We start from the raw sequence: 17407 nt of genomic DNA, 5'->3' as shown, positions 1-17407 counted from the left end.
TCGACAATAGGTCCCAGGCAGTTGTGCTGAATAATTACATCTCAGGGTGGGTGACTATTCCTAGTGGCGTCCCCCAGGGTTCACTGCTCGGACCACTGCTTTTTAACATTTTTATTAACGACATCAGTAAGTGCTTCATACATTCTAAACTACTCTGTTTTGCTGATGACATGAAGATCTTTGGGAAAGTGAATACGACCTATGACTCACTGCTGATTCAATCTGACCTCACGCGACTCGACGAATATTGTTTAAATAATAAATTAGATTTGAATCCATCGAAATGTTCCTTCCTGACATTTTCGCGAAAACATAACATAATTCCTACCACATATAAACTCAAAGGCCAATCATTGAATAAGGTCCAATCTATGAGAGATTTGGGAGTGGTACATGATTTTAAACTTCTATTTGATACTCATATTGACGGTATTGTAAGTAGTGCCCTGAAAACGCTAGGCTTTATAATGCGCAGTTCCGTTTATTTTACTCAGGCTAAAACACTTAAAATCTTGTTTTGCTCTCTAGTTCGTAGTAAACTTGAATACGCATCCCAAATCTGGAACCCCTGCTATAATACATACATAGATAGGATAGAACGTGTGCAGAAAAAGTTTCTAAAGTATTTGAGCCATAAACTTAAGTGCCCCTCTAATCGAACTGATTACTTAGTTACTTGTAGGAAACAGCATCTGGTACCATTATTCAAACGACGTGAAATTGCTGATGTTGTATTCCTCCTTAAAATCATAACTGGTGAAATAGATTGCCCGGAATTGCTCCAGCAGATCTCATTCGTAACCCCTTCTCGGTTAAAAAGACACTCTCCTCCTATCTCATTAAAGCGAACATCATCCAACTACAGACGTAATAGTTTTCTTAACCGTGCGAGCCGTAATTTGAATAAGCTAACGAAAGAGCTTGACATTGATATATTTAATTGTGACATTCCCTCCGTGAGGCGTAAATTGACGGAAATGTGTTTCAACTAGGCACTTTTTATTTATCTCGTAAGTGAGTGCTTTGTATATGTAGTATCTAAGTTACAACATAACACTTTATTTTGTTCTTAGTTTTTCAGTTTTTTTTTTTTTTTTTTTACACTATTTAATTGGTGTCCTGTCACCGGTAGAAGGGTTTGATTATGTAAGCGAATGTTGTTAGTTTTGGTTTGAGTCTTATCTCTTTCATGTGTGCGATGTGTGTGTGTGTGTGTGTGTGTGTGTGTGTGTGTGTGTGTGTATGTATGTGATGCGTTTTACTTAAGTATATGTTTTTACTACATATCTATTTGCGAGTTCCTGTAATTGGCTCTATATATCTATTTATGATTCCATTGTCATTTAGTTAGCTGTTGGATCTCCTTATGTAAATAAATAAATAAATAAATAAATAACCGACCAGCCATCACCGGCGCGCCACGGGCGCGCGTGCACTCGCGACGAGGCTCCAAATCGAACAGGGCCCGTTTCCAATCAGTGACTAGACTGGTGAACGGTGAATGACTTTCGTTCGTCGTTCCTTATTTACATTTTTAATTACAATGAGTGTTGTTTAGGCGTGAACACAAATTATTTACGTTGACATCGACTTTAATGTTAATTTGGTTTATATTCAATTGTTTGACATGTTTTTCTTTGTACATGACGATCCTTATTGGGAGACAAAATTAATCTTATTATTTTTAATTTATAATGTAATTTTTGACAATCATGATGAGAAGATAAACATAATTTTGACGAATGTAGCAAATTTATAGGGTAATTTTCATCTTGAAATAAAGAAATCTAAATCTAAATCTAAATTTATTCGGTCGTTGAATCGTTTTGCGCGTAAATTAGGGCGAACACCGAATACGTGCCTCTTACCACCTGTAATGTAAAAAAATACATTAGATACCTAAGATACCTACACATTTGTATTACCACGCATTACAGCCATTCGAAAACCAGTTTGAATTTGAATTCTTTCAAATTTGATTTGGACGTTACGGGTTCAAGTCCTGCCGGATGCGTAAATTTTTCCATTTTTTCCTTTAATATAAATATAAAATTTTAATTATTTACCCGAGAATACAGTGAGTTACATCCTGGGTAACAATGAGTTTTTTACAGCTGACACGGTACGGCTGTTATACTTATATTATGTAGTAGGACAATCAAATGTCTCATATTATTTATTGAGGGTCATTGATTAATTTCAAGTTTTTGCTCCAAACACACCAGCTGACCTGTATAAAAATTATAAAAATGCCGTAGATGAGCTGCAGCGTTAGAGCATTTAGTAACTGGAAACGCCTTGGCTGTCATTTTCTGTACAAAACAGTCTGCCGTTTTTTGGAGGGGCACGACAAATGTATGTCTATTTGTACATGATTTGTACTTAACGTACAAATAGCCATGTCAGATAAACGTCAGTCATACAAAAGTTTGTAAAATTGTGCAAGGTTTACGGCAGAAGGGTCTTCAAGACAAGACGATTGATCGCTGATGATGAAAACGGCACGGTCGCGTCGCATCGTAATAATTATGTCACTCCTCGAGAGGCCGTCAAATTTGAACCTTAATTGATTGACTGAAAGTTATAATTCCAGTCTCTAGAACTAATTTAGCTAAAGAACTAACCTGAATAAATGTTCCATAAGTGAGCTGTAGCATATTAAAGGCCTTCATGATGATTGGTCGCTGCGCCGCCGCGCACGAAAACAACACGAGTCGGCGTATGTCGCGTCGCATGGAGCTAGCGTGCCAGCCGCAGTAGAAGATCGAGTCGGACAGAAGAGATGCCTTCGAACATTTGAATTATTTGACTTCCCCTCTCTGTGTGTTGGCTGGTCCAACAAGTTTCCATCGCCATACAGCGTGGGAATGCTGCCAGCATAATGAGAACTTTCGGACCGGGCTTGGTGCTTGGGGATGGGCGTTAATTTATAGATGTTTTGACGAAGCTTGTTGCAGAAATCGTGGTTTGATTTAGTATTAATGTGCGGCGATGCTTGTGCAATTTAAATCCCAATGTAACTTTAATGCATGAAATTAAAATACTTATCAAATAAACATTCCAATTTCATTCAAAAAAATTAATACGTTTAAAAAAAAATTAGGCAATTTTTCCCCGATAGCAAGCATTTGTAATTGAAAATACAGATTAAGACTTACCTGATAGGTTATTTCCCCAGCATTGCAAAGGAAAAGAGCGAGTAGAAAGTATAATGTTACCACAAACAATATTATTTTCAATTGGGCGCCCACAGTTATGTCCTTTGAAAGCTGAAAAAAAGCAATTATACATCGTTTCAATAAATGATTTATCGTGAACACGATTACAAACTGGTGCGTGTTACACCTTAGAGATCATTACTGAGAATATCATATATTCCTTCTAGTTTATCTAATGGGAAAATTCCCAAATTAAAAATTCCCAAAGAGATATTCCCAGCGGCACGTCACTAAGCGCATGCAATTTAGCTTAAGCGTGCATATTTATTTAAGCCCATAACTGAGCTGGTTCCCTGAAATCGCAATTGCGCTAGTAGGTAAATTCCGTCATAAACTACTGTACTATATTACTACAAGAATGCCTTACTCATGTATATAAATGTCCCAGTGCTTGACACTGTTTAATGCTTCGCACTTCAATAACGGCATACAATAGAGATTGACAAACGGACTGTCAATTAGATGTCAAACACTGGCAATTTCATGTTGGTTATTTTATCGATTTTCGGTGCACATATTTACCGGAATTTCTTATAGAATTGGAGGTAAATATCTATAGATTTACCAATTAATTGAAGGGATGTTTACAAAAACAACATAACTGACCACATTGGTTGACACCTGGAACGATTAACAATGTTCTTAAAAAAGTGTCAACCGCTCTAAGCAGTTATGTTGTTTTTGTAAACATCCCTTCAATTATGTTCTTACCAACCGCCTCGGTAATATAAACTTACGGCCAACTGCAGTAGCAATGACACGGCGGAACCCGAGCTCATGCACACTTGGAGCGCCAGAACCGTGCCGACGCACCGGTCGATGTCTTTTGATAACCTTACCATATAATTACACATATAATATTATTATAGACAACTACGGTTAACCAAAAAAACTTTGTTTATAAACCTAAGTAGTAAATGCGCCCCATTACTGGGCACAAGTATTCTGTCTTTGAACAATATATATCTGATATATGGTGTATGATTAATACCAAATAAAGATCTATCTATCTATAGTTTGGGCTATAATTTGTTACGAATAGGAGCGTTTTCACATTGTCCGATCCGATATTGGATTGGGCCTTTCTCTTAGGGGATTCCGACATCCGATATCGGATTAGCATTTCTAATAATTTCAGCCATGTCGGACCTCCCCGTCGGACCGATTTTTTTTTGTGTGTATATCGTCGGGTGACAAGCAAAAGTCACTAACTAACATCATTGAAATTATTGGACAATAAACCGTGTTACAAGTGTAATAAAGTGCATTGTTACTTTAATTTTTTGATAGTACTTAGTGAGTTTTGCTTAGAATGTTTACTGTAGTGTGCCCCTGAAGCAGGCGTGGGGCGCGCTGACGTTGCAAGTAGGTATACCTGGTATACACAGCGGCCCGAGAGCGACATTGTGGATGTAATGTAAGATCCTACATACATCCGATATCGGATCAGACAATGTGAAAAAGTGAAAACGCTCGTCACACACCTATCAAATTTCTTCTCGGAAACCTGTGATATCGCGATTAGGAAGATTCCTTCACCGAAAAGCAACTGGTAAATGTTTTTGGTTTTTGTCATAGGTACGTAAGTCACGAGCTTCCTATTTTAAAGATAAATAAATAAGCAAATTAATAAGTACCTTATAAGATTACTATGCATCTTGATTCCTTCAATCAATCCAGAGTGCAGTTGATCTGTAGCATATTCCTCATTTCCAGCATAATTATTTCTGTCAAACTGTTCCCTTAAACCTTCCAAATAATATCTCAACGTGATAAATTTATACTTGTACATGATCAGAGTTACCATAGCGAAGGAGTCAATGCATATCATGGGGGCCATCATAACGCCCAACACTCCTGTTGTAAAGAATCTGAATGTAATAGCAATGGCGGAATTATCTTCGTAAAATGGCCAATATGTCACAATTGTTATGAAGTGGGATCCTGGAAAAACACATTATCAGTAGATACCTACTTGGTCCCATAATACCTCCAAATTGACCAAACGTACTGCTATCAGAAAGATCATCATAAAGCCAGCAAAATACAAAAATAGTTTTGCTTAGGTCATAACTATGGATATACGTACAAAGGTGTCCATCCGGGCCGTCTGGCGGGAATCAAGCACATCTGTGCGCGGGTGATCTGTTCGCAGAGACATATTATGTGCCTAGTTTCTGTTATGTTGACAGATTTGTCCGCGAGACACATTTTTCCAGACACACCTGTACTCGTACACCTATATATCTAGCTCGTACCAGTACTACTAAACTACGGTTAGCGCTGGTTATTCAAACTAAGTTCAGCAAGTTTAGTACTGCCGCCTAAAGAAAAAGAACCATAAATGACAATTTTTGCGAAGTTGAGTTATTGACACCCTAGAAATCAGGAAGAAAAATGAGATTTTTCTATCTAGCAGTTATTTCTTTATCTCTAACAGGTCACGATTTAGACAAGCATAACTACACGCCATTTTGGTAAAGTTATTGCCTTTTTGAGAAAGAAAAAGCATAAGTATATATTCATAGACAGAAAAGTACTATCATCAGTGCTTCACCCGAAAGAGTGGAGCGTATTACTGGGCCAGAACCCTTTTGCTGCAACGCACACAGCACATTTACCTATTGATACATCTTGTTCCTGATTTTAATTTTAGTTTAATATTGTTATTGTTTCTGTTTTTTCTATCAATGTGTGTATTGTGGCAAGCTAATAAATGGTTATCTATCTATCTACTAAATTGACGACTTGTGTTTTTTTCCTTTGTCTTGAATTTGAGCCCAACAATTATTTCACAAGAAGAAAAACCATAATATTGGTTTTCTATAAAATTTCTATGTAAAAAACCCATAAGTTGACAGAAGTGTTCATTCTTGTTAGTATAAAATAATTATTAGTCATAACTCTCGGAATCTGAAAAAACATAAGTTGCACGTTATGTTTTTTCTATCTCGTATGACTCTTCCTTATGTTTGTTCTGCTTAGTGTCGGTTTCAAAAAAGTAAACTTGTGCTTTATTTATTAAACGTTGTGGTCAGTTATGCTTTATCAGGCTAGTAGGTAGTCCCCCTCCGCCTCCGGTCCCCTATAAGGACAGATTTCGGCCGGTTCACTCCTGGTTACTTCCCTTCGGAAGAGGTTGCGCGTACGACGCACGTATTAATTACTCCTGTGCCTACTTCAAAAAATATTAGAAGTGTTAATGTGTATACGTGATTGTAGTAAGTGTCAAAAATTATTCGTAAGTATACTTATATCCATGTTACGTTTCTCATCTTGTCGCGTATTCCAGATTTTGCCTATATTTTTGAATAACTTTAGGTATATTTGCCGCGGTCATTTTAGTAGCTACCTACGTTAAGGCTTGGCGCGCGTATTCAAATGTGTACCTATGCGTATCTGGAATTAACATTATCTATTTATTTATATTTTGCCGTGTGGTGCCGGCCTATAGAATAGCACCAACCCAATTCTTCCCGTGGGTGTCGTAAAAGGCGACTAAGGGAAATATAACCGGGGGGTGGGCAGCAACGCCCTCTGCAGAACAATTACTGAACTGCGATCCCCAACCCGCATGCCCAGCGTGGGGATTACGGGCATTACCCCCAAATGAAAAGACACGCCAAACGAAAATGGCCCCCAGTTCCCGGCCGCCTCGCTATTTCTGGCCATGGCAGCGGCCACGGTAACGGCGGGGCAAGGGGTGCTAAGAATCCCCGGGCTACATTAGGCTGCCATTCATTACAAAATTTGACCCTGGCTACGTTTAACGGACGCACTCTGAGGCTTGCCCACCATCTAGCGCAGTTGGAAGTGGAGTTAGAGAACATTAAATGGCATGTTCTAGGGTTATGTGATGTCCGTAGAGAGGGGGAGGACACCGTAACCCTAGACTCGGGCCATCTTCTCTACTTTCGCGAGGGTGATAAAACATCCCAGGGTGGTGTAGGTTTCCTCGTCAATAAGGCCCTCTCTAACAACGTTGAAGAAATCTCCAGTGTGTCGACCAGGGTAGCGTACCTGATCCTTCGGCTGTCCAAGCGCTACAGCATGAAGGTAATTCAGGTTTACGCACCGACCTCGGCACACTCGGATGATGAAGTGGAGGATATGTACGAAGACATATCCAAAGCCTTGCACAACACCACTAAGGCCCACTTCAATGTTGTTATGGGGGACTTTAACGGCAAGGTGAGAACCCAGACTGGCAACGAATCCCGGATAGGCCCGCACGGTTACGGAGTTAGGAATCACAGGGGGCAAATGCTTGTCAACTTCCTTGAGAAAGAGGGACTGTTCTTAATGAACTCGTCGATCCTTCTTTAAGAAACAGCCTCAAAGGAAGTGGACATGGCAAAGCCCCGACACTGTGACTAAAAATGAGATCGACTTCATCATAACGGATAGCAGGCACATATTCAGAGATGTCTCAGTGATCAACAGGTTCAATACCGGATCTGATCACCGACTCCTCCGAGGCTCTCTGAATATCAACTTGAAGCTTGAAAGAAACCGTCTGATGAAGTCCACGCTTCGCCCTAACCCAATCCAAATCATGGCGGGTACTGAGAAGTTCCAGCAGCTTCTCAGGGATAGATTTGTTGCCTTGGAACCCACCGATGACGCTGACGAGACCCTACATAATCTGGTCGAAACTCTGAGGGATGAGGGCGTCAAATTCTGCGGAACGCAGCGGACTGGCCAGAAATCCAAACTCTCGGCTGAGACCCTCGGATTGATGACAAAAGACGGGAAACTACCCAAGCGACTTCGTCGGAGAGGTCAGACCTGAACAAGCGAATAGCGAAGATGGTACGGCGCGACCTTCGGAGCTCCAACACACGCCTCATTGAAGAGGCGATAGAGCGAAACCGAGGGTCCAAAGTATTCACTCAGCAGCTTGGCAGGAGCCATCTGACGAAGCTTAAAACGCGCGACGGGAGGACCGTATTGTCGAAGCCGGAGATCTCCGCCGAGATTGAGGATTTCTATGGCCGATTATACGCTGCACATGCCCCACATTCCCGACGAGACGACCACGATTCCAGAGCCACCCTGACACGCCACTACACCGACGAACTGCCAGACATCAGCCAAGACGAGATCGTATTAGCTCTGAAGCAGCTTAAAAATGGAAAAGCCCCCGGTGAGGACGGAATAACATCAGAGCTTTTGAAAGCTGGAGGAGCCCCTGTTATACAGGAATTACAGAACCTCTTCAACGCCGTCCTTCACAGTGGGAGAACTCCAAAGGCGTGGAGCGGGAGTTTGGTGGTGCTCTTTTTTAAGAAGGGGGACAAAACCCTCCTTAAAAATTACAGACCCATCTCGCTCCTGAGCCACGTCTATAAGCTGTTCTCACGAGTGGTCACGAACCGTCTCGCTAGGAGACTCAACGAGTTCCAGCCGCCAGAGCAGGCAGGGTTTCGCGGAGGATATGGCACCATAGACCACATTCACACAGTGAGGCAGATTATACAGAAGTCCGAAGAATATAATCAGCCCCTGTCTCTAGCCTTTGTGGACTATGAGAAGGCCTTTGACTCTGTCGAGACCTGGGCTGTTCTGGAATCCTTACAGCGATGCCAAATAGACTATCGTTATATCGAGGTGTTGAGATGTCTTTACGAAGCCGCCACCATGAGTGTCCAAGTACAGGGTCAGCAGTCTAAACATCCAATTGCGCAGAGGAGTGAGACCGGGATGTTATATCCCCGAAACTGTTCATAAGCGCGTTGGAAGATATGTTTAAGACGCTGGACTGGAAAGGTAAGGGCATTAACATAAACGGCGACTACATTTACAATTATGATTATGATTATGGCGGAGTCGCTAGGGGAGCTGAACCGGATGCTGGACGGCCTAGCTGCAGCCTCGCGACGCATCAGTCTTGGCATGAATTTGGATAAAACCAAAGTCATGATCAATGGCCACATTGATCCAATACCGATAGTCGTAAATGGTCACCTTCTTGAAATCGTTTCCGAATACACTTACCTCGGGCAGCTTCTGCAGTTAGGTAAGAACAATTTCGAGAAGGAGGCCAAGAGGAGGATCCAGCTGGGCTGGGCAGCGTTTGGGAAACAACGCCGAGTCTTCTCGTCATCCATACCGCAATGTTTGAAAACAAAAGTTTTCAATCAGTGCGTCCTACCCGTCATGACCTACGGAGCCGAGACATGGACACTCACGATAGGGTTGGTCCACCAGTTCAAAGTCGCTCAGCGAGCTATGGAGAGAGCTATGCTCGGAGTTTCTCTGAAGGATAGGATTCGTAACGAATACATCCGACAGAGAACCAAAGCACGGTGGTTCCGTAGTAGGCCATAAGTCTAGAAAAACCATAGTGACTTGGGTAAAGATTTACTATGGCAAATTATTAACTAATAGCCATACCACCTGAGACTATAATATATTATAGTTTCTAAATTATTTAACAAAATCATTAATTTTCGGACCCTCGAAGTGAGCACATCGACCACGCGTAATTAGCGTTAGCAGTGACACGGTCAAGTGAAAGTTTGTTTACGGCACATATTTCGAAATTCTTTAATTTTTATCAATTACATCATTATGGAAGTTGTAAACAAAGGTATGTATTATTTTTTATTTTTATTAATAGCATGTTATTTATTTAATAAGATCGATTAGCTTGGGGTCTACGTGGTCTCTTAATGTTACCAAGTTATTTCATACTAAGAGTATTCACGGTAGCTTTCAAAATTGTGTCGCCAGATGGCGCCAATGACACTATATACGTCGTATTGCCCATAAAGCGTAGTTAAGGGATCATTGTATTTTGTTTGCTCATACGTACTCTACTGAAGGCTATAAGCCCTCTACGAATTTCGTAGCACCCGCTACGAAATTTAGTTGTGTTTTTACCAATCTTGAGTTACACTTTCAAGCGATTCTTGTTTATTTTTAGGTCCCTTTTTTCATTGCACGTTTTTGAGGATGCACATGATGGTTCATATATTGACAGGGCTCATAATATGCACCAAATACTTGTGCAAAAGCTACCAGAGAAAGCTGAAAACATTAATGTTAGCAGTCTGCAACATAATCACCTTAATAGTTTAAGAAGAAGTTTATCAACATTTTGGAAGAAAGAAACTAGAAATAGGGATACAGTTATTGCTTAATATAACGAGTGGTTAGATAGTGTAGAAGCCGTAGACTTACATATAGGTACGACCTCGTCAACAGAAAGTGTTTTAGTGTTAGATAATAAGTTAAAAAGGTATTAAAAAGAGCTTATTGATAGATTTGGTACAATTTTAAAGTGTATTAATTCTGGGTACACAATAAAATCTTAGAAATATAATGATTATGCGTTAGAAATGACCCGGCAACTTACAGAAGAATATGAATGGTACTATATGCCAGCTTCTGTTCATAAAGTAATCATTCATGTAGCTACAGTGATGTTACCAATAGTATAGCTTTCAGAAGAAGCTACAGAGTACACAAATAAAAATATTAAGTAGTTCAGGCTTAACAATACTCAGAAGATGTCACGCACCAAGACGAATACGAATCTCTTAAATAGTCTCTTATCGGACCCTATGATTACTGGCCTTGGGAAACCACCTAAGAAGAAAAAACAATCATTGTCACAATATGTACTTAGTTTATTAGATGTTTAAATAATATTTTAGATTATTTTGAAGTTTTAGTTAGTCTAAATTAGTTTTTTTAAGGTGGCTGAGAGGTGACGTGAAATATTTTGTGTTGCACAATTTGTACGATATTGGTATCTCTGTAAATATGTAAGTTTTGGTTTTAAATATATATTTTTTACATTTTAATAACATTAAGTATTGGTTTTATTATATTATTGAAGAATACGTTGTAATATATTTTTAATTGTATTTTTATAAGTCTTTAAAATTGTATGTAATTTGTATTTTTTTTTGTTACCAGTTTGATTTTTTTTAATGATATTATATACAAAGTAAAACTTCTTATTACTGTTTTTTTATTAGACCTTAAAACAACAAACATGAAGGTATTTTTATTTTGAACGTATCTTTGATACTTTTGGAGAAATCGAATTTTGACACTTTCTCCATACAAGCCGAACCACCGTGCAAAGTTATCGACATAGCTCAAAGAATTAGCAAGCTGAAGTGGCAGTGGGCTGGCCATATCGCACGAAGAACCGACAATCGCTGGGGTAAACGTGTTCTTGAGTGGAGACCGCGACTCGGCAAACGTAGTGTAGGACGCCCTCCGACCAGGTGGGATGACGATTTGACGATCTGCGAAAGACTGCAGGCAGATGCTGGATGCGGCAAGCTGAGGACAGGGCGCTATGGCGCTCTTTAGGGGAGGGCTATGTCCAGCAGTGGACTACTATAGCCTGATGATGATGATTTATTTATATTGGTGTTAAGTAACTTGTCTATTGAGACTGCTGTTGAATACCTACCTAAAACATATTATAACCCTAACCACGAATTTAAGGTACAATTGTTTAAAATAACGTGGCTTTAAGTTTCGGTCCTATGTGTGATCACTCCGGCATGCACCACCAAGCTTTATGTATGTTGGAAAATAACACGTACAGTTTTACATTGGCACATGGCTTAATATTAGTACGGGATACACCGCCCAAAGTCATGCTTGTTCATGAAACAGGCATTTCCCAACTACTTTTTTTTCATTATGTTTGTTTCATGAGTATCGCTTTGTTGTTATTTTTATGATTGCAAGTTTTGTTATAATTTTATTTTATTTTATTTTTTGTATGTCTTTCCCATCACGGAATAATGGTGTTCCGGACCTTTGGAAGGCGTGCGCGGAGCCGAAGCCAACACGTAGAGGCCCTTTTGACACTTGAATGAAATGGGGGGTAAGGGGTACACCGAGCGGAGGCTGCCCTTGCCCGTGTCATGGGACGCACGCAGAGGCAGCACCCGCCAGGATGTAAGGACTATTGAGAGTTGATGGAATCTAAAATGAACTAGGTTATTGGGTGAAAGCGATGGACTAAGAACTGAGCTATGGGGTAAAAAACCGGACGCCTGCCTAATAAAACGGTATGCAATTTTATTTCCGGCAGACGGTGACTCGCCCTCACAAGATGGGCCCCCACAAAAAGCGACATCTAGGATGGCTCAAGGGCAACACCGGTGTGAGCGGCTCAGGGGTGTCGAGAGGTGTGCGCCGCTTTCTACCCAGTGGCTGTTAACAGCCACTGTGCCAACTCGCGTCTTATGCATATTTCACTTCCACCCCTGGAGCTTATAGCTCTAACGACTCCACTCTGGCCGGCCGGCTAAGGCAAGCCAGAGGCAGAGAATCCTGTCCCACCCACCCTCCTTGCGGGTAACAGAACTCCCCAGAAGCACTCGGATACGTGAGGTCGCTAATCCCCAACAGCTCGCCACAAGCTGCCCTGCGTTGACTGATTGCACTGGTAAAACCAGCGGGCGATGGGGTCGTCACATCCCTACGCCTTATTCATTCATCCCTTTATTTTATTTTATTATTAAGGTTCACCAACAGTGGCAACAACAACTTATGCACTAACACACTTGCGTACTATTCAATTGTGATTGCGCCACCAATTACAGGCGAACACAGCATGCATATTACTCTAAACATTTTAATAAGGTAAGAAGAATTACAATGATGCCTAATAAGTCTAATAACTAGATAAAAACTAAACAATAAATAAACCTAAAATCTACAAAGTGGAATGTCAAGAGGCACTTCAATCGGGAATCGAAGTAAGCTTCTTTTTAAAACTATTTAAGCTGTCATAGTATATATCCAGCTGGGCATTGTGCTTGCTAATTGTATTATACAAACGCGACATGCGGGGCACCGGTGAGTGGGAACCAAGTTTAGTGCGACAGAAACGCATACTAAATAGAGGGCAGGGGTAGCGTGGAGTGCGGGTTGGTACTTTAAGCGCGAGCATACTCAGTAGGCTGGGACAGTCTACTTGGCTGTTGATTATTTTGTATAGGAACGTCATGTCCAGCATTTCTCTCCTACATTCTAGTGATTTTATATGGAAGCGCCTAAGTCTTTCTTTATACGACGTTAGTTTCGGTATTCTATTTCGGTAAGCCAGGTGTTTGGTAAATCGTTTCTGCACGCGTTCAATTCTGTTGACATGGATTTTGTACGTAGGCGTCCAGATAATACTACCATATTCAAGCTTACTTCTGACGAATGAGTTAAATAGCTTTATCAGAGTCGAGTTTTTCTTAAATTCTTTCCCAGCTCTGAGCACAAAGCCCAGCGCCCTGAATGCAGCGTCAATCATGGTGTTTATATGTTTATGAAATCGCAGTTTGCTGTCCAGTGTAACGCCGAGATCCCTGATCTCAGTCACCTCTTGCACATGTTGGTTCATGATTTTGTATTTTGTTTGCAACTCGTTCCGCTTCCTATGGAATTTAATATGGTAACATTTCGTGGGATTTAAATGCATTCTATTGATAGCACACCACTCCACTAAGGACGTTACATCGCCCTGCAATTTTTCAGCGTCAGCGGGGTCTCTAATGATTCTCGTGAGTTTTAAATCGTCGGCAAACAAGTACACATTAGAAAATTTAAATATGGATGTTACATCGTTGATGAAAATGTTGAAGAACAGAGGGCCCAAGTTCGATCCTTGAGGTACTCCAGAAAACGCTACGAACTCACGAGACTGCGCGCCCTCAATAACCACAGTCGATGGCCTATTCTCCAGGTAAGACCGACACCAGTTATACAATGATTGACATATCCCAAATTGATGCAGCTTATCTAAAAGTATATGGTGATTAACCTTGTCGAATGCCTTCGAAAAATCCGTATACACTGCATCGACTTGGTATCCCTTGTCAACCGCTTGAGTAAGGTCCTCGATAAAATTGCATAGGTTTGTGTTAGTTGACCTCTTTGGCATAAACCCGTGTTGCAATGGTGATATATAATTTTGCACATGGCTAAAGATATATGGGTACACTACCTGTTCGAAAACCTTGGCAACTGTGGATAGGATAGAGATAGGTCAGTAGTTACAGACTAAATTACGTTTCCCGTTTTTGAATATAGGGACTATTCGACCTTCTTTCCATTTATCCGGAAATACTCCTGTTCTGAGAGACCAGTTGTACAAGATGGTGAGGGGCTCAGAAAGTGGCTTAGCGCAATTTTTAAGAAATAAAGGCGGTATATTATCGGGACCGGTACCTTTTGATATATCGAGTTTTTTTTAAACGGCCTTCAACTTCATCCTGCGAGAGTATTATGTCTGCCATTTCACTACCGGTAATTAGTATTTTTCTATTTGGATCGTTTCCGTGTTTTTCATATACTGATGAAAAATGACTAGCAAATAAGTTACAAATATCTCTGCGATTATCTGCTTTTGTGTCATTGAGCTCCATAACAGGTGGGTACGCGGAACTATTACAACGCATTTTGCTTATATGTGTCCCGAACATTTTCGGATTTTTGTTTATTTTTTTTTCTATCTCGCTTATGTAGCTTTTGTAGCATTAATTTATTAATTTGTCACAGCTGCTTCGCAAGTATTCGAATTCAAGTTTGTCCAACGGGTTCTTGTATTTCTTGTATTAAACATGGTATTTGTATTTCCGTTTTAGCATGTGCTTTAAGTTGGCGTTGTACCAGACAGGATAGGAGTTATTGTTACACCTTCTCAAGGGGATGTTTTCACAGATAACATGATGCAATACTCTATAAAACTTGTCGACAGCCTCATTAGCATTATGACAAGTTTTTAATTCATCATCCCACATGATGGGGGCTATTCATAAATTACGTCATTTCAAATTAGGGGGGGGGGGGGGTCTGGACATCGGATGACGGTAGCATGAAGTAGGAGGAAATGGGGTCATTTAAAGCATGATTTTTGGATGATTATAGGGTAGGGTAGGGGATTTTTTAAAAATCGATGACGTAATTTATGGACAACCCCATGTCATCCAGGGCCCCTAGTATCAAATCATAATCCCCGTTAAAAAAGTTACGTCTGTATTGAGGTTCCGTTTTAAAATATTCATGATACGGCAAATCTATAATGAAATCTCAAGGGGGATGGTAACTATCTACATTCTTGATTGGAGTGGTGCTTTTGGTGACCTCAACAATGTCAGAGTCGCATAAGAGAAGATCCCGAATTTTGTCCTTTGAGTTGGTGACACCATTGTACTGCTTCATATTATACGATGAGATGAAGTCAACGATGGTACTCTTTATAATACAGTTGCTATAGTTCTCGGGTATTTTACACACTTCAAATGAAATAAATAATAAAATTGATAATTAGTTAGTGAAATAAAATTGATAATTCGCTGAGTGTTTGAGCTGTATCTAACATTCTAATTCTAACCATATTTTATTCTAGAACTCAAAGGCTGTTTGTGCTTGCTTCTTGGCTGTGGGTGCGTTTTTTTTTTGTTTTCGTTATCAGATTACTAACGATGCGGCAGTCGTCCAGGAGCAGACGGTTGCTTCTTATAGCCAGATCTGACATTCAAGAAAATAATGTCTAGCCACAAACATCAGCAGCATCTCAATAAATTAAGGACTAGTACTTAGTACAATCTACTTGTACCTCATTTCAGTTTTGTATTACATTTGACATTTTAAAGGTCTCTAATAGCATTTGTACTTAGGTAGTGCAATCTAATTGTGCAATTTTTTAGTTTTATATTACATTATTAATCAAATATCTCTAAAAATATCTCATTTGTTTTCTTTTAATAAATAATTCTGAATCTTCATCGTATTTTTATGAACTCCTTTAACGAGATAAATCATAATTGATAACGTTAACTAAGCAAAAAAAAAACATAAAGTACGCAATTGTGCTTTTTCAGCTTCGAGATCGGTCAGTAACATAAGCACAACTGTGTACTTGTGTTTCTATTTCTTAGACATCGTAGTGCAAAAGTAACACAAAAACCATAAGTACACACTTATGTAATTTAATGTTAGTAAAGATATTTTTATTTTATTTATATCACGAGGCAGTAACATTTTTTTCTAAATAACTTATTTAAATAAAAAGATAATCGAATAATTTACAACGCATAAAAAATCTACACAATTACTTTGTTCATTAACAAAAGTTTAACTTTGTACTTTGAATTTAACCTATTTGAACAGGAGTGCAAAGTTTTTTGGCTTTTTCTCGAAACTTACTTTGTGTCCGTTATGGTTTTTTTTTTCTTAAGGCGGCCTAGTACCTTTACTTAAATTAAACTGTTTACCTGTCATCATCTTCCGAATGCCTTCATAAATAAAGAAAACAAATGTACCATAAACAGACACCGCGTATGCTCTCACGTTAATTTTCATAATTCTATAATTCTCAGCCAGTCGATGTTTGTCTTCATGGTCTTTGCAAATCTCTACTAATTTTCTGTTCAATTCCTTGACGCGTTTCCTATTCAGGATGACTGAAAACATCTTAACCAGAACTATAGTATGGGTCACAGCAAACGTTCTACAATCGCTTCTTTCATCATTAGGCATGTCGCCAAAGAACACCCCAATAATTTCCAGTCCAGTCATAGAAATATAAATAGAAAATAATATAAAGCATAGAAGTTGGTATCGCAAACTTTTGCCTTTACTTATTTCGCCCTCCTCATACCAAAAATCACCCGCTCCTACTAAGTAAATTTTTCTGCATAAGGTTTTCAAAATGAAATAGTTTTTCATTTTTATTGGTCAGATTCTTCCACGGCACAAGAGAAAGCTTCAATGAAGAAAGAATAAGTAAACCAACAGCTGTAGGTGTAAATTGGCTTAATTTTGAGAGATTATGAAGTTGTATAATAATAGGATACTTAGTACTACTTAAGTAAATTCAATGGTGATATTGGTTTTTCTTCCAGAGATCCTTAAGGCATAGATATAAGTCATTATATACAATATACTAGCTGTGCCTGCGGCTCCGCCCGCGTGGAATTCGGTCTGTGTCAGTTAGCGGCTAATTTCTAATCCTATAATCTCTCTTCTCCCCTGGCGGCGGAACTTGAAGTAAAGTTGACAGATGGATATGCTAGAGGACTGTAGTCTAGATAAAATATTTTACAGTTAGGTACCACTAAATAAAACTACTCTCCAAAACCAATAGTTTTTTTCGCCCTTATTAAAATTTTACACGTGATTTAAACGACAGAGTAGTAGGGGTATATCGGACGATA

At 39.6% G+C, this 17407-nt stretch overlaps 1 protein-coding gene across 1 annotated transcript; it reads right to left on the bottom strand.

The window, feature by feature from the left end:
• Positions 1-1805: 1805 nt before the first annotated feature.
• Positions 1806-16940, bottom strand: LOC134798533 (uncharacterized). The gene is made up of 6 exons (XM_063770918.1): positions 16466-16940; positions 4856-5162; positions 3956-4052; positions 3159-3269; positions 2625-2786; positions 1806-1871 (listed from the first exon to the last, which is right to left on the bottom strand). The coding sequence occupies exons 1-6, from the start codon at positions 16917-16919 to the stop codon at positions 1806-1808; spliced, it is 1197 nt and encodes a 398-aa protein (XP_063626988.1). The 5' UTR covers positions 16920-16940.
• Positions 16941-17407: the final 467 nt, after the last annotated feature.

Source organism: Cydia splendana, chromosome 17 (assembly GCF_910591565.1).
Source record: "Cydia splendana chromosome 17, ilCydSple1.2, whole genome shotgun sequence".
Classification (NCBI taxonomy): Eukaryota; Metazoa; Arthropoda; class Insecta; order Lepidoptera; family Tortricidae; genus Cydia; species Cydia splendana.
The sequence above is the reverse complement of the archived record's forward strand: the minus strand, read 5'-3'. Positions and strand labels throughout refer to the sequence as shown.